This window comes from Eucyclogobius newberryi, unplaced genomic scaffold (genome assembly GCF_026437365.1).
Source record: "Eucyclogobius newberryi isolate DKJ021-1_F unplaced genomic scaffold, fEucNew1.0.hap1 SCAF_2, whole genome shotgun sequence".
NCBI lineage: Eukaryota > Metazoa > Chordata > Actinopteri > Gobiiformes > Gobiidae > Eucyclogobius > Eucyclogobius newberryi.
Genome location: NW_027315834.1, coordinates 24414129 through 24432950, shown reverse-complemented (window position 1 = coordinate 24432950; position 18822 = coordinate 24414129). Strand labels below are relative to the sequence as shown.

The following is an 18822-nucleotide window of genomic DNA, read 5'->3' as shown; positions in this document are numbered from 1 at the left end:
GATGCAATGTGGAAGCCATGTTTACTTTGTCTAAATCTTAGGGTCAAAGACATGGGCTTAAGAAGACATTACTATCAACTGTGGAAACCTTTACAGGGTGGTCAAAACTACATTCTTAATGAAAAACTAAACAGTAAAGTTTCACAAAGGGCATTTCTAGCAGAGCACAGAGCCTGTTAACATATTAATTTATGTTTTTTCCCTGCTCTGAGAGGGGCTTGAATATTGTACAGTTCTGCCTGGCCTTTGGTTTGTTTCCATTAGTCCAATTTAGTCTTTGGGAGTTGGGACTTTCCTGGAAAGTTTGGATATAGGTGTGTAGTTGAGTCTGGGGTTTATATTAGTTTGATTTCGGTGTAATCATTTTTGGTATTTTGATATTTTCCTGTGCTATTGCCCATTTATGAAGCCAAAAAGAGCCTACAGTGCCGAAAAAGCCCAGTTTTCTATAGCGTCATCTTGAAACAGCAAATCCTAAATCAGTATCAGTCCCATTGTGCAGGTCATGCTCCGCAGCTGGCTTTTAGAAAGGGTCAGAGCTGTGTGCTAATCCATTGACCACTGTCCTTGAACATCTCTTGGCCATGTGCTTGGGCCTTTGTGGGTGTGTGTGATGGATATCCCAGCCAGTGTCATGTGTGACGATAAAGCATGGGTCCTTCTGTCTCACAGTGTAGAGAGTGACGCGGTGGGACACATTGCATTTGCAAACAACAAAGGTGCTCCAGACGATGTGAACAGGTCCTTGAAAGAGAAAACTTTAAGCTTTAACTAAGGTGGCCAAACTAAACACTTAAAACACTTTGAAAGGCATGGATTTGTAATTGGACAGTTGCAACAAACAACCCTGAAGTTGTTTGTCTAGGTCTAAAACTGGTGCAGGGTTAAGACATATCACTGCGTCGGAGGCCCGAGATCAGCACCATGGACAGCGCTATGTCAGACGCAGGGTTAGAACATGGCCCTGGCATTAAAGAAGACTGAGCTGTGCCAGAGGGCAACGGACCACTTCCCTTCCCCTAAATAATGCGTTTACAAATATGATGGCATAAGGAAGTTCATCAGACTTGCAAGAATGAATAGGCTAATTGTAAATATGACTAATGGGTGTTCAGTAAGTGTCAGAGAAGCACTGTGGCATCTGCAGCTTCTCAATAACCAACGCATTCCATCACATTTAGAGCGGCAGCTAATAATCACTACGCATTAGCGATGATTCAGCACCATTCAAACCGTGTCTCGCTCCATAACTCACAACACGACCGTCCGTGCCTCCTTTTCGACAGTCTGACCCGCTTATCTGTGCCGCTACCTTTACCGCATTTCGTGTGTTTTTCACGCCTAGGCCCCGTGTCTCCTCGCCACCTTCACCGAATGTTTACACCGTGATGCTGCAAAGGCATTGTCACGTTGAGTCTGAACGAGTGTGTCCCTGCGCACGGAGCGCGTTGTGTCGCATTGAGCCCAATGTTTGTGGCGTGACATTCAGCATGCTTTGGCCAAGGACATCTCACTGGAGCACCTATCCGCGCGCGCGTGTCTGTTGATACGGGAAAATGCCGCAATGAGAAGCCCTGGGTGCGCGTGAGAGTGCGTGCAGCCTCACGGATTGTTTAGGCACAGGTGAAGGCGCGGTGGGATGAGCGTGCGTGTTGTGTGAAGTGTACATCTCGCTCAGCCCGGTAAGAAGGAGGAAGGGGGGCTTACCTAAAATCGCTATATGGATGAATGATCCAATATCCGGCCGTTTGCACTCGCTCTTGTTCCTTCTCCACGGCTTTCTGGCTGCCAAACATCCGCAAGGAGAACTTATTGACTCCGGGCTGCATCATAGCCCCAAACTGCCTGTGCATAAACCCGTGTTGCCTGGACGCCCCTTCCAAGTCGTCAAAGCCCACCATGGCCTCTTCCCGCTCCCCCTTGAAGCCCACTGAGTTGCTGTGCTCCTTCTGGCTGCCCGTGTTATTTTTCTGTATCGAGTCTTGCCTTTGAAAGACATTATTCCCATCCGCCTTCTCCTCCTTGTTGGAGAACGAGTTGGATTTGTCTTCCATGGCGCAATGACTTTGGAAGTCCCGTGGTCGCGCAAAACTCAAGAGGAGCCGCCGTCAGCTCTCCGGTTCTCCGCGTTTTGGTTCCCTTCACAAGTGCTCAGCTCCTTAGCCCTGGACGCGAGTGCTGCAAACTGAGACAGGGTGGCCAAGAAGCCGCTGGATCAGGTTTCCTTGGGTTACCGCCATCTACCGACGGCTCCTGTATCTCTGGCGGCGCTGCACGCTGCTCAAAGCCTGCTCTCACGCCGCACAGCACTGCGGTTTCACTGGAACATGAGCCTCCTGAACCTTATTTACATAATGTGGTTTAGGGAAGAGAGACCCCGCCCCACACAGCGGTCATCAATGTGAACACGGCTCTATATGAAGATGAGAGAGCGCGACAGGGACACAGACACACGGTTTGGATTGTTTTGTTTTATTATAATCTCATTTGATTTCTATTATGTTTGTATATACACACACACACTGTTAAGTAAAACAGTGAAGCATCTTAGATCAGGCCCTTTTGGAATCTAAAAATATTAATCCCTTCGTAATACAGTTAGGCTACACGGTTTATGTGGGAATAAACAGTAAAACATAATAAATATCACTTAACAATTGCTAAATCATTTGATTAGTGACAATAAACAATTGTATCAATATTCAGCATCACATGGTGAAATAATTGTATGAATTATGGGAACTTTTGGCAATTATAGAAATAAGTCTTACTTTTAAAATGCCCTAATTACAAAAACTATTAGTTCTAAAAATGTTAGCTGGGAATTATTATGACAAAGCTGGCAACAGACTTCATGGAGAGGAGCTCAGATATTTAGATGATCATCATTATTAGGACTGTAATGATTGTTTTGCTAATTGTTTTGCAATTGGATCGCAAATTACCTGTTTATATGAGACTTTTACAACATTTTGTCCCGATAAAGCTAAAGAGATGCCGGTTGAGGCATCCTGAATTACAGGTAAAACTATTAAAAAAGCCATAAATGATTTTGCTGAGTCATAAAACCACTTTCTTAGTTGAAAATAATCAATTGGTTGCAAATAATTGGTTCATGTGTTTTAGCTTTATTCTGCATTAAGCTAAATGTTACAGACAATGAACCTGATATGGCTAGATTCTCAGTATCAAGTCGGTGTAATCCCTCATTTGTCCAGGAGTGTTCCATTAGAGGAAGATCCAGTTGTAGTCATCTAGACACTGTTTATCTTGGAACGCAGATATTTATTCTACTTTGTGTAGGCAGTGTAGCCAGACTAGATCCGCAGATTGAGAATTGCTTTTGGATGAGAGTCGAAACGATTTGTTTTTTCTAAAAAACGTGTCCAGATGACTGCAACTCAATCTTTTCCTACAATAATTCTTAGTATGTTAATTTCTAAGGACGGATATGTAACAAATTCATATTAGATTAGCTGTTAATAATAGCCACTATTAATACACAGATATACATGTTTTCCCAGGCCCGGGTCTACAGGGGTGCAAAAGGGTGCATTGCAACCTCATCTAACAGTGTTGGCACCGTCATTTCAGGTGTGTTAAATAATGACACTTAATGGAAGAGTATCATCTTGGCACAGCTTTGAAATGTGGATGCACTCTCAGTCAGTTTGGTGTACACCCGCGCCTGTGTTTTCCAGCCCTCCTCAATCTTGTCCGCAGTCAGTGGTGGTAAGCTACTTCTCCTGTCACAGCTGTCCTGTTTCTATAAGTACCGTAAAACACCTAACCCTAAACTCACCCCGCAAGGACACAGCAAAAGTATTGGACTTGTATACTATGTAAATCATTCAGTAGAGGATAAATCCAAACATATATTAATTTAAAAGAATCCTGACAAACTCAGCAGAGACACGCATTGTTTAATTAATGGTAGAGAAAATCAGAAATCTTTCCTGCGAGGTAAAATTGTGCCCCTAATCCCCACACTGGTCTCACTGGCCTTGCTGAAATTGCATTGTGTCTCTAAGATTACATTCTGTCATCTCTGCTTACAGTCAACAGTCAATAGCTCATCTGGACACAAAACATACACCCCCCCTCTGCCAGCCAATGCTTCTGCCACAAATAGCAACAGCCAGCTGTAGGATGGCAGCATTGAGTTACCCTGCCCTCTTTGGCCTCCTGCTTTTTCTGCAAGTCATTTAATGCATAGATGTAGCATCCCATAACCATAGCGTCCCATAATACAGTTTTCAATTCACAAGATTTCTGTGATGCGACTAAACTTTTTGTTGTGTGAAACATTAGCAATTCCATTCTCAACATCAACCCAAATTAAAAGGCAAATCCTCCACCTCCAGGGCCAGTCATGACTACTAATTCAATTGTGCTCTTTGGACTCTTGTCCCATGACTGGCTGCTGTAATTAAAGCATGATTGGGACACTGAAGAGGGTGGTGTTGTAATAGGATTGGCAGCTTTGGGCCAGCTCCAGCTGCGACTATCAGAGTATCATAGACCTCTGGAGTGAAGCTGCCGTACGTGGAAAGGAGCCAGCACTGGCCAAGGTTGACTCAATCAATTCTCAGACAGGAACAAACATGAAGGCATTAGAAGTCTAAAATAACAACATAGTATTAACAGACAAGAGAAGCTCTGATGAATCGAGCACCTTCACTATTATCATGGTGTAGAAACTGTAAATAGTAGTGACATCCCTGCAGTTAAAAGGAACTGGATGCTGTTTAAGGTTCAAATAGCACTCCTCATTAACATATCATAATTAGATCTAAACAGCTCTTGTTTAGTCTAGATTATGCAGTTTTACCGGATCTGAACTAAGAGCTCAAGCTTCCATTAATCATTTATAGGGACTCTACACCCAAATTGGTGAGCAAAAACAGTGTGATATCAATAAAAAACACGAATAGTCAGGGCCACTAACTACAGAAGTTATATTTAGAGAAGTATTACGATAAATGTTTCTTAAATATATCTGCAGAATCTTTAAGACCTCCAGCACGTGGTCTTGCTTATAGCAAGTCTTCCCTGACCTCCACTTGACTCTGCCTTTGGAAATCTTGCCAGTGACAGAAAAGATTGGCCAATCACATGCTTTTCCAAGGAAGAAAGCATTCCCATTGGTTGTTCAGCAATTTCTTATGATGACACATCTGCAAGGAGGAGTAAGAGAGCAGAAGAGTTTTTTCTCTTTTTCTGTGTCTGCCTGTGCTGCATTGAGCGTCCAGATACTTTCAGGTGCTATAGCCACCCAGCTACAATCCTCTATCCTCTGCACCCAGCTACAATCCTCTATCCTCTGCACCCAGCTACAATCCTCTATCCTCTGCACCCAGCTACAATCCTCTATCCTCTGCACCCAGCTACAATCCTCTATCCTCTGCACCCAGCTACAATCCTCTATCCTCTGCACCCAGCTACAATCCTCTATCCTCTGCACCACAGAGACTCGCCCACACATGTTACTCTACACAGCAGCGAACACAATGCTGGTGAAACTTATCGCATTGTTACAGTCTGTTAGAAAGTTTAAACAATCCAGCCTGGTCTCTCTCTCTATGTGTGTCTGCTGTGTCTGTTCTACTATGCTCCCAGATAGCAAAATGACGTTGAATCAACGTTGATATTCCATCAGGCTTTTCGTTGAATTGACGTTGATATCTGATATTGAATCAACGACATGTTACTCGTGTTGATCAGCATTGAAACAACGTTGATATGAACGCCTATCTGTACATTGAAACAACGTCAGATCAACTATAATTTTCAACATTGTTTCAACGTTGAAATTTCAATTCTGTATCAACCTCACATCAACGTTAATTCAACGTTGAATTAACGTTTCAATATTGAAATTTCAACATTGAAACTCAAATTTCAATTCAAAGTTGTTTCAAAAAGTTATTGAAGCAATGTTTGAATTTAAAATGCCTATAAAAACACTTAAAAAAATAAACATCTTAAATTATTGTTCGTAGTCCATTAAAACAAATTCTGACAATTATTTACATTTTGAATAAATGTATTGCATTTAATAATTTTTAGGCAAGGTACAATATTAATGTAACACTAATACAAAACTGTAAAAGAAAAAAATACATAAGTGTTCGCATTAAAACATGCTAACATAACACATTCCTTAATAAACTCACAAATGTTTTCCAGCTCTTGTCCTTTTTAAAGTTTTTCCTTTTTAAACCATCCTTGCGGTCTGGTGGCAGTCACTTCATCACTACTTTACTGAACACAAGATCCAGCAACGTGCGTTCAAACTGACGTGCAGCCGCTGAGGAGGGAAAAACAGAACAAATCAAAATACTGGTTCTGGTGGTTCTCGTTAACCTTTTTGGAGCTTTACCATGATAAAAATACATATTATAAAGCATTATCTTACATATAAGCATTATCTGTCTTCATGTTGCATTTACTCAGATCTTGTGTATGTTATAAATCACATTTAACCAGCCTTTCGAATTTAGTTATTTCACTTTGACAATGATTTGAAAATGTATTGCGGATACCAAAGGCATTTTAAGTAACCTAAAAACATTATTTGTACTGCTAAATGCAGATAAAACTGAAAAGCAAAAAAACTGATCAGATCTGCACTGTCCAGCCCTCTCCTCCTGCAATAGATGAGACCAAAACCAGGACTTGACAATTGTCATTAACCTGAATGTGCTTTATACTGTTACACTGATTACACTGTTGTATCTGCTTTTACTCCCTATGGATAAAAACTAGCTTTGAGCTAAATATGGTGTATTTACAGCATTACCTGTTCATTAATACATGCTGTCCCATTCAAATAAACAAACCTTCCCTAGCACACAATTTCTTGAATGGAAACACAAACATTTCCAGCTGTTTTGTAGGATTCAATTTTTAGATTATTTAGATTACTATTTTTGGTTTTAGTAATTTTGATCAGACCCTCTAGGTTTGTTATGTCATAAATCCAAAGTTTTGCACAGAATATGATGCAGGTCTTTGAGTGACACAATTTGAAACACCTTTGACCCAGCCACATATGCCTAGACAGTGGATCAGGTGCACCGCATCACTGAAGCCTTTCACTGCCTGATTCCAGATTTGTGGCATGCACTGTGTCCACTTGCTAAGCGTAGTAATCCCAAAGGATTGGCAAGTATTTTTAGTAATGGATTTACCGACGTCTGTTGATCCTTTGATGGGTGGGTCTCTGTCATAACAGTGCTACACAGCTGTTTCAGCCGTCCTGTTTCCAATGGTTACACCTGGCCCAATTCTCTGTGTTCTCAAGGTTATGCAACTACTGAAAATAACTGCTAATTTGTGATTGGAGAGATATTGGCATCGTTTAAGGGAGTATGTGTCATAGTTATCCATGATAGATGATTTTCTTTTTTTTCCCGTGAGAAATACAGCCACAGCCAGTAGAGAAAACTGGGTTCAGGGAAAGCTGTTTTAGCCAGGATGTTTGAGAGTAGAGTCAAAAGCTAAAGAAGCACTGCTGTCGTATCGTCTATGCACCTACATGTTCTTTTAGGATGGATTTATCGGGTGTTTTAACATCTGACTGCAGAATTGAGGAAAAGGGATGGTTGCATGTGGATCTAAGAGTTTGTAAATGTTGAAGAAAGAACTGGCTTGTAGAACTACAGCTTTCCCTGAGTCAACTTTTACATTGACCTAGACTGGGCCATGTAATGTTCCAATCATTGCCATGTCAACAGTGCTCAGTCAGGATAGGTTGAAATGATCTCATGACCGGCTGAATGCAAGTGAATCTGATATTAATTATGGTCCCAAAAAACATCAAATCGCTTAAACATTTAAAACCAGAGGTATTAGTGGTTGGTGGAAAAGCCTATAGTAATCCATGGTGATCTGAAATGCTCTGCCCCTGGACACGCGCGGGCCAGCCAGCTGCAGGCGGGTGTGTGTGCTTGTACGCAGTGGAGAGGGATTTACTTTGGATGAGTTTTAGGGTTTGAGAATTCAACAAGACAGAGTAAGCTCATGTGCAATGTTTTAAATCACATTCCCCTCACCCGTGGCTTTGTCCTGTTACTTTTATAATTGCACATTTGCCTCTGAGCGCTCTTCGTATCCGGTCTGCATCTACAGCCGTCGCAGTCTATAATGCACCTACTGACATCCTGGTGCTTTGGTCCGCTGCCTCTGCAGTGGTGCAGGGGTACATTTTCCAAACAGGAGGCTTCCAGCAGCTCTACTCATTACCACATACAGGGGCTCACCTTCAACGCTGACACTGCTCACTTTATCATACACTCCGAAAACCATTTGAGAGGAGGAGCTGAAAAATGCATGTCTCACGTCCTTCGTCATGAGCCTGTGCAAAGAAGAAACTTTAGCACAGGCTACACAAAGAAATACTACCCGGCTTCTGAGTGATGTCAGTCTGTGGTCAACTGTTTAGGTTTTTAATTAAATTGTAATTGTATCCACAGAAATCAGCTAGTGGTTGCACTGATGAAAATAAAAATGACAATAACAACCAATACTGTTGCGCTAAGAACTGTGCTGATGTTTTAGATCATATTTTTTACCTTACAGAATTTTCCCTTAACGTTGTGGAAATGCATATCCCAATTACCTTGATCCATGTTAAAGTAAAAATGGTGTGTGTGTGTGTGTGTTATCATCTGTAATGGAGAGTAAAGCATTAAAAAAAAGATTTTGTTTAGTATGTTTATTTAACTCAAAACTTGATTTTTTGGTGTACCGGTAGTTGTCTTGACACCAGCTCTGGCTTGTGTTGTGACGCTTGGGACTGATGCAATATTTAAGTGCTGTCTGTCCATCAGGATCAGAAAGTGAGACACGAGCCTCTGGGTCACAGCCATACTGGCAGGATCCTTCATGTTTAATTGACCATCTGGAATTAAGTTTTTAAACTGTGGTGACTATTTAAACACCCTTCTATTGTTCCCCGCTGATGCAGGTAAAGTAGTTAAGTGATGGCTCGCTTTGTGAGTCATAAAATCTGGGGGAAAGGCACATTTATGAAGACATTTAAACAATATTGTCCAAATTGTGACCATGGGGCTCATGATAGAACTTTGCAAGAGGTCAAATTTAATAGGACCCTTCAGCGTACATAAAATGTTCGATTCCGTAGAACTATTGAAAAGTGTATTAATTTAGTCTTGCATTTGTGTATTTTAGTGTTTTTATATTATTGTCTAAATAGCATCCAAATTTTGATTTAATATTCATGCTGTATTCCATATTATTTTATCAATCTTTGGAATTCAGCCTCACCCTTCACACTCAAATACATTTAACAATACAAATAATCACATAGTATATCCCATAAACTGACACTTGAACAGTAATACTGCAGCCTGACACGGACAACTCTAACCGTTAAATCAAGGGTCGATGTTAGGGTGAGTGGAAAGAAAGTGAGCTTTTGGGCATGTCGGTTCTTCTTCATCTTTTGCAATGAGCGTTCTTACTCGGGCTGGTACTTGCTTTGTGTACAATATAATGTGTCATAAATAGACAGCATTACAGTATTGACACAAAAGAAAAATACCGGTATGTCCTCTTTCTACGCCACTGAATGTCAAAAATATTTCTTAAATCCATTCCAAAAGTTATGTCTTTATTTAATGATTTTACCCTGTTTGTACTTGATGGATGCAGGACGGTCCTATCTGCTGCAGCCAGTCATGTTTGCCTTAGGCCTGAGTTGCTGTGCTGCCCGGCCTCTCTCTGTGTAATCAGCTTGTACAAGCCCAAGCTCAGACCTAGTGTCCACACTTGTAAAATAACATTGTCAAGGGAAGCCAGAAACCTATTTTCATTACCACGCACAACGTTATTGAGAATCCATTGAAATATTTCAGTGTTATGTATAATAGTGATTGTAATAAAAGTCAACAACATTAAAAACAGTGTAACCCTTTGGTTGCTTATGCCGGCTTTAAACCTAATGTGAGTTGGGTGCAAGAACTCCACATCATTCAAATCGATGCGTGCTGTTACGCAGGGGCCGGTGCCAGTGTGGGGGCAGTGCAGATCTGTGGAAAGAACCCTCAAGGAGTCTTTTTCAAGGACAGATAAAAATAAGGGGAAAAGCTTTTAGTACTGCCTGAATTTCACTGAGATAAAGGTTTTCAGGTGTTTTAAAAGTGTTAAGTCATGTGATCTGTACTCTGAGAAGGCTCCAGGGGTCTCGCTAGGTATTTTCATCATGTATTGTGTTCTGCATTCTGATTGGCTAAACAGTCTCTCCACGTCTTCTCTACCTGTGTGTCAATAACGTTATGGATTAATATGTACACGTACGTAAAACCGCTTGCCAAATTGAAGTTTGCGAGGCCGGTGAGAGTGGCGCGCGTGAGCTTCAATGTTTTATGGAGTATTTCATTGTATAATAACTGTAAAAAAATAAAGGTTTCTGCTTCGCGGATTTCGACTCCCGTGGGTTCTTCTTGGAACGTAACCCCCGCGATAAACGAGGGATCACTGTACATACAGGGATGGCGTCCCCGCCATAACATGAATGGTCAGAATGGTCCGCCATCCGATTTGACATGGGGGGTAAAATAAACCATCCCTAACTTCATTGCATATTTTAGATTGCGCCGTCAGTAAAAAACTATACTTCAATACTATGCCGGGGGCGTTCGAGCATCAGATGAAGAGCAGCCGACTCAGAAAAGTTTGAAAAGCTGAACTTTTTTGCGGCAGACGCGGCGCAGCAGCCAATCAAAGATTATACTCTAGTGACGTGCTACGCACAACCCGGAAGAAGGCCCAAAACAAACCCTGCAACGATTTAAAAAAATCCTCAAGACGCAGCTCTTGGAGCAAATGAAGATATTCACTAAACTCTGCTCACCTCTGAAGTATCTGCAGGAACTCTGATGATCTTAACCATGAGGCTGCTTGTCTCCAATGAATGAAAAGGCCAAGAAGAATTGATGAGAGAAATTATTTCAGCATATTGCTGCCTTCACCCATTAGCTAAAACTGTACCAATTTTCATTACATACCAAAAATGTAACTACAATTGTGTGTACACCATTTTGCGTGACGTCATCATCCAAGCTGTCTTGACACTCGTAAGACATCAGTAGTTTATCGGAAAACGTATGTTGTTGTTGTTGTCGTTGTAGTTTTATGGCGGTTGGTATCCAAGTGTTACATTACCGCCAGACATTATTCCTTAGACTTTATTGTTACTTCTCATGGCGGTTTGGTGCGTCTTTTCACCAGAGAAGCGGAAAACGTATGTGAGCGATCAGTCCTCACATCCTCGCAAAATGGCGGCACTCGTCACTAGGGGGCGAGAGTTCCGGATGCTGACGTCACCGCAAAATGGTGTATTATGATACAATGCTCACTGGTAATACATTTAAATAACTATGTCTTTGTGTTTCTCATTTCCGTGATTCCATTAAGTTTTGGGTAGCCAATATTACAATTTCTTGATGGCAGATAGGCTTATACACCATGTGATAGTATGTTTAGGCTTATACACCATGTGATGTAGTAAGTTTAGGCTTATACACCATGTGATGTAGTAAGTTTAGGCTTATACACCATGTGATGTAGTATGTTTAGGGTGCATGTAACTTTGGAATTAATGAAGGTACATTAAACCATCTTTGGAGGAAAATGCAACCCCATATGAAAGATTCTATAAAAGATTCTGGGGAGAGCACTGGGCTCTTGTGGCTTGATGTGTCCTAGGAACTGGACGAGTCAGCAACATCAATCCTTACACTTACATTCCTTGTTGAAGCGGTGGCCATGCCTGCTCACCCCTGTGGCAGAGGAACTATCAATTAAAACAGGGAGACCACAGTTGAGCGGGTCCAAACTGCCACTGTATTTCAGTCTCTGTCACGCAGGCGCCCACCTCATGACTTATGTTATAACCACACTAGGCTTTCATGAAAATTAACTTTCAGGGCCATGACATTAGGCTATTGATGAATTGCTGTTAACCTTATGGACCTATAGATCATAGTTCACAGACAATTTATTGATAATAAAAATTGGTGGTTGTGCTTATCAGGAAAGCACCATATACCTATTATAGTAATATAACTATAGTACTAGTAATCGACCCAGTAACATATAGCTCTTAAATGGGGTCCATCTGGACAGTAACATTGCTAACATGACATTCATTCAGTTTGAGTAATGTGGTGTCATCAAAACCCCATAATACTTCTACACATTAAACATTCCCTGGAGAAAACCAACAATAACACATGCAGATGCCACCAAAAGTTTAAAATCCAATCCACAGTCTCTTTGCTGGGACACAAAACTATTATCCTGTGGCAGTCTGCCCCATAAAAATACTCAAAAGGATTGTAAATCTGAATGTTGCAGAAGAGGCCGAAGAGGAGGCTCAATGTGCGTGCTAACTGAGTGTGTGTCACACAAGGAGCGAGCGTTATGATGATTGATAAGAGCATACATTGGCCTAATTGAACACAGTGGCCCGGCCAGGCACATCGACTGGACACACACTTCATACATACATGTACAGCTCATCGTTTATGTCTGAATGAACAATTTCAGACACGCCGTACCATCTATAGTCAGTATGTAGTGGTCCATTTGGTCAATGTTTGTTTCCATTATTCAAAAAGTGAATTCAACCTGGCCAGACTAATTTGGTAGGGAACAGGTTAACAAACATACATCAGAAATATACTGTAAACACACTGGATTGTATGCAGTGGTCTGAATGGGAAGTGCTCTTGTACCCACAACGCTGCTACAGTGGCACTTGGCATGTGGTATTTCCAGTGGTCTCCCATCCCAGAACTAACTACCCCCAGCCTAGTTTAGCTTCCGAGATCAGATGAGATGGGCCTCCTCAGTGATACGGCCACCTTTGGCCATACGGCTTTGGTGATTAGACTTTGGCAAAGAAGGATGAATAATGTATAGATGGTGATTGATTAATAGGCTGAGTCTGGACCTTACGTGGGCAGCTCAGGTGAAGCAGAAGTGTCTATCACTGAATTTTCTCTACATCTATGTATCTCAGTGATGCTCTCCCTATCATGCAAACATGGACATATATGTCCCGCTGTACATTTTGTTCTGTTTAACACTTGTTCCATCAAGGTTTACCAACTATACAGTTTACTTCAGTGCTGGTATGTTCAAAGAATTTGTAGGCCTTATTTACCTTGAGTGGTTTGCTCTCTAAATCTGGAATTGGCTGGAGTGTCAGTTCTCATGTTGCGTGGTTCCACGTCTGTCTGAGCTTGGGGTGTGTTTACAAATGCAGCTTTGGCACCTGCTGCTGAAATACAAGAACAGAACAGTCACATCATCCTGAGATTTGATCACACTCAAGTGCAAACAGAGGACACATGTTGAAATCATCTTTCTATTAAATGTTTACCCATACTGGCAGAGGTACAAATCTATGGCTGCACAGGCGAGCATCCCAGTGCAAACTGGGAACAGAGCCGTTGTCCACACGATTAATTTGGCTCTTAAGGAAAAAGCCAAAGATAAATTACAAACCATGCTTAAAAATACTCCCTCCACTTTGATGTCAGCACAATAAGTGTACACAAATAATAGTATGTAGGTCAGGTTAATAGAGAGATGCTATGGTGTGTTCTCCAAGTCTGCTCCGTTCTACATTGAGCTTATAGGCGGGGAAGGCAGGATCAAACATTGTTTGTCTATCTGACTGTTAACTTGCACTTATATGGTGATTGGATAAGGATAATTATGTAAAATTATGTATAGCCTTGCCACACCTTAAATGTGATTAAACCATATGAATGTAGGAGTAAAATGTAAGGCACATTACCTTTAAACAAAACACAGAATGATCTTTATAGCACATGTACAGTTTTACTAAATTAGCTTTTTCCACAATACAAACTTTTTTGTACAGCATTATAATGATTTTAAGTTGCTTTCATCATATTGTCATGGAATTAGACATACACCGATGCTATTCCGTAACACATCGAGAACACAATTCAACCTAGAATATGAAACGACACAGAAACATCAGACATTTGTGTGGCATGCATGGGAGAAAACGCGGGGACTGTGTCAGCCAGGCCGTTGTAAGGAGCCTGGCTGACCCTCCTGCGTCTCACCCCCGCGTCTCACACCCTTTTTTCCCATGCTGGTTGGTTTTATTAGATATTCTGGAATAGGCGGGTCACATTTCTCATTGGTCAGCCTCACATCAAGGCACTTGGTATTTTTCCGTAGAGATCAAGCCTTGGGTAAACATTACCCAGACTCCTCTGGGTTATCACCCCCCCTAGGGTAAACATCCTTTGGCCCATCTTTACGACCCCTTCACAAACAAATGCAGTTTGTCACACACCCGTTCTTCTCTTAGACTAATGATGCAGATAAAATATCACTATTATGCAGATAAAATACATCACAGAAATATACTCATATATTCACATTTTATCACATTTCCCTCCTGTTTATCAAAGCATTAGTCTACTGTATCATATGCCAAACACATTATTCTTTTCAGTTTTCAACATGTCTTTCATGTTGGTGTTAAAATGACACTTTTACACTTAAAAAGTGATGCACATTTCTCAACATTGAACAAAATTATTTTCTCTCGGCCCACAACATGTCTACAGCATTACTGTCCTAAATTTTGAGTCAGATTGGTCAATCTCTGTAATTTGACAAACAGACAATTTATCTTGTCTATAATTTTGTGCGGTGTGATGGGAAATATAAAAGTACAAGCGGAAAGCCCTTAAACCCGCTGCTCTCTGGTCAGTCACTTTGACTCGTCAGGGACCTCTCTGGACACCCCAATAGACTCAAATACGTAGTATCAGGTGCTACTGGAACCAGATTGTCCACTAACCTCTCGACCTTGACCCTGCGGTATGGTTCTGGGTGATGCTGATCTTTGTTATGACCATGGCTGGCCACAAAAGGGATACATAGGCACAACGTCCCACAAGTGTCCCCACACCACCATACGTCCTCTCTTGGTTCCTTAAGAGACCTCCTCCCGCTGCTCGCTTCGGTCACACCTATGACACATATGAACTGGTACATTTCCCATCTCAATTCATAATCTCATTAACATTACATGTAGTTATGTTGTAGCAGATAAAAACCTCTCTTAGTTAGTGCAAACAACAGTGGCTGTATAATATGCCATTGTGTTTCTTCAGCTTCTGTCATGTCAATTATACATTGTACATTATTACACATCATGCATTTCACAACCTTTCATGTTGATCACTTATTTTCTTCCCTCTATATTCCATTAACCGGTATACACAGTTGTGTATGTTGATCGATTGTCCCGATTGTCCCGATTGTCCCGATTGTCCCGATTGTCCGGTGCATAATACAGGTGTTCAGCACCCATATTACCGTCATCACTGTGATGATGATAACTGTTGATTCTTTTTCCACAGAGTATGGTACTCTGCGCACCGTAGCCTCTGTCTCTCGTTCATCGTAGCAGAGTATCGTACTCTACCGTAGACTCTGGACAAAACTCATACAAACGAAGTCCTGCGTCTGCGATGTTATGGATCTGCCGCTGTGTTGTCCAGACATTTCTCTCACTTTCCCATGAAAGCACCCATGTTCTCGTCCTCCCCTGGTCGGTGTGAGGACGACACGGTGTGGCTCCGTCCACTTTGCTCGTCCACCTGGCTCGTCTTTGTAAACACCACATCTCCAACACGTTCTGCTGTGGTGATAAACAAAGTCTTTTCGACAATTCAGTGTATTTCAAACAGTTTTCTTGTTTACAATTTTTTTTGTAATTATTGATTCGGAATGTTTGTTTACACGTACATATCCCCCCTTTTTGAGATATGGAATTCCCATTTCTCAAACTACTACATTTAAACAAAATTCAATAATCCAGATAGTTTACAACGTTCACTAATCCAGTATGTAATCAAGGAAGAGATGGAATTGCGTCTGTCTTCCACTCCGCAATGGCACCTCTTGACCTTTCACAGTTCAGTGGTCACATCCCTGGCTGAGCCCCCCCTTACACGGCGCTGGGCTCCCACCCTGTGTGTCTGTAATCCGACACTGCCTCTGCGATCTGTAACTTGTAAATCTGTTTTACCACCATTGTTTCAAACTCCAAATGTTTCAAACTCTAAATGTTTCAAACTCTAAAAGTTTCAAACTCTAAAAATCTGGTGTCCACGTGTGCGCGCGTATGTATGTATGTATGTATGTATTCAAATACATCAAACAATAATAATTATCTCAATAATTCCCCCGTTGAGCTGGCCATAAGGGTCAGTTCACAACTTAGAATTCTTCACATAATTAATAATTTCACATCTCCTCTGTTTGTGTGGCCTGAATAAAATCACCCATCTAATGTAATATGTGCTAATCTTTTATATGTGCTTCAGGTGAGATTCAAACTCAATCTCTCACACCTGCTCATGTGGTGCTTTACAAACATTGTGTATTAGTTTGTTCTAGCAAGTCTATATGTGTATTAAAATCAAAATGATCCTAAACCTTCCCCTTGGTTATAAGGCACATCATTTTGTATCAACCCTTTTTTCCCCTTGTCTCTCTCTCTGTCTTCCTCTCGCAACGGAGGAAACACCCATTTCCAAATTTCTAAACCTGCTTTTTCTTTCTCTCTTTTCACTTACTCTTACCCTCACTTGTAACCTGCTTTTACTTTCTCTTTGCTGCTGATATAAGTATCAGACGCTGCATCCCCTGGGATTCCAGTTAGTTATCTTTAAAATATCCCTGTCATTCTGCTTCTAAACTCATGCATTGATTACCCATCCCCCTGTTTAGTTTTCACTATCTTCAGGTAATCTGCGGGTCTCATAAAATTTATTCTTCTGCATTACACTCCTCCCCCCGGGTCCGTCCTGACTCCGTCCTGAGTCCTGTAATGTTAAGTTCCTGTTATCACTGGTTTTCATAACTTCTATAGCGTCTAAATTTAGATGATATTGTCTTATTTAAATCTATTCAATTCTTGATTGAATCTCCACAATCCTTCAGGTAATTCCTTTAGAATGTCAAATTCTTTCGCTGTTAATTTTAACTCTTCTCCTTATTACCCATCACGTCAACCCTCCCCCTGAGGTGGTGTTGCTCTTAATTGTCACTGTGATACGTAAAGATAACGACATCTGCTCCATCCTGAGTCCTCTCCAGATTATTTGCCAGTCAATAGCCCCTGTTATCTCTGGCTATCTTTTATGACTTGGTGTCCTGTTGTCTTTAGTTAATGACCCATTCATGTCTTTCCAAGGAGGACATCGGACGTCACTATTTAACTTATTCCCTCACTTACGTCTACATGCAATACGAGGTTTCCTCATGATAATACAAATAAATAAGTTACTGATATAACTTTTACTATCACTTTACTTACTACTCATTCTACTCCTATGTCCAAAAACATCAGTAGTCACCCATTTACCCATATTATCACTTCCCAGGCCTGTGCCTGTATTTGATCCTAAATTTAAAAACACTTCTGTCTTTTCGTCCTGTACTTTCATCTAGTCATGCATTATGGTTACATAATAAGTCCAAAAGATAATTTTGTCAAGTCCAAAAATAAAACAAAACAAAACGTGGCTTTGTTTGGTGCACTCAAAAAACACAATACCGTAAAAACACAACTTTTGTCTTCTATGTCGGGGACAGGAAGTGTCCTGTCTGTGATCACATTCCCCAAAAAAATGGCCATCTATGAAAATCTGAATTAATCTTCATCTCTTATCAAGTTTAATACAATCTTTATAATTGATTGTTGTCAATCAAACAAAACCCTAAATTTGTTGAAATACAGAGCTCTCAAATACTAAAATTTAAAACCAGCTGGGTTTAATTCCTAATTTCATCAGTTCAGAGCGTCCTCTGAACTGCTTTCTTCCCTTTCTCCTGCCTTGTTGACCCCCCTTATCTCCCCCTCTCTGCCACGTCATCTGAGCACGCTGGAAGTCTCCCTCCAAAATCCTCTTATGACTTTTCCTTTGTCTTTTTACAGTTTGGGGTGATAATTTTGGCATTATTTGGTCTCGGTCGTCTGAGAGAAATGCTACTTGCTTTACAGTCACGGTTAATGTCAAGCTTCTAGAGAAATTCCTTATTAGATTCCTCCGGACATAAACGTGGTGTTTAAGATTCACCCGTGACTGCAAATTTTAGATCTCTCAGAATAACGCTTTGTGACCCTTGTATGATTAATTGTGATTCTCACACTCGTTAGTTAATCACTATTAATCCTCATTCACACATTCACACTTCTCTCTTACTTACTTTGCTTGTGCACAGCGCTTACATTCACACATATTTCCTCAGTAATATTAAACTGGGTATTTCCTCAGTAATACCTAAACTGGGTATTTCCTCAGTAATACCTAAACTGCGTATTTCCTCAGTAATATGAAACTGGGTATTTCCTCAGTAATACCTAACTGCCTTGCTTTATGTGAGAAACTTATCTCGTCCATAAGCCTACAATATTTTTCCAGTAAATATCAAACTAATGCATAAAAACGTTTTATGGCTAACTCTTTTTCACACACAAAATTTTTGTCTGACCTTCTTTGTCGCCTGTGTTCTCCTGCTGCTTCGAAACGACGCGCTCTCCTCGCGGAGACTGAGGTGCGATGGGCGGCCACGGGAAAAGTGGACTTCTTTCAGCTGTGCACAGACTTCACCGATTCACCCGTCAATCTCCGCGAAGGGGCTGCTTGTCGTCCGGCTCGATAGGACCAGAAAATGTCATGGAATTAGACATACACCGATGCTATTCCTTAACACATAGAGAACACA

At 41.1% G+C, this 18822-nt stretch overlaps 1 protein-coding gene across 1 annotated transcript in view; it reads right to left on the bottom strand.

Moving 5' to 3' along the window:
• hcn1 (hyperpolarization activated cyclic nucleotide-gated potassium channel 1) overlaps positions 1-2341 on the bottom strand; it is a 47514-nt gene extending 45173 nt beyond the window's left edge. The window contains exon 1 of the mRNA XM_072454797.1: positions 1708-2341. Within this exon, the coding sequence (XP_072310898.1) occupies positions 1708-2054 (347 nt within the window). The 5' untranslated portion in view covers positions 2055-2341. The remainder of the gene's footprint in view (positions 1-1707) is intronic.
• Positions 2342-18822: the final 16481 nt, after the last annotated feature.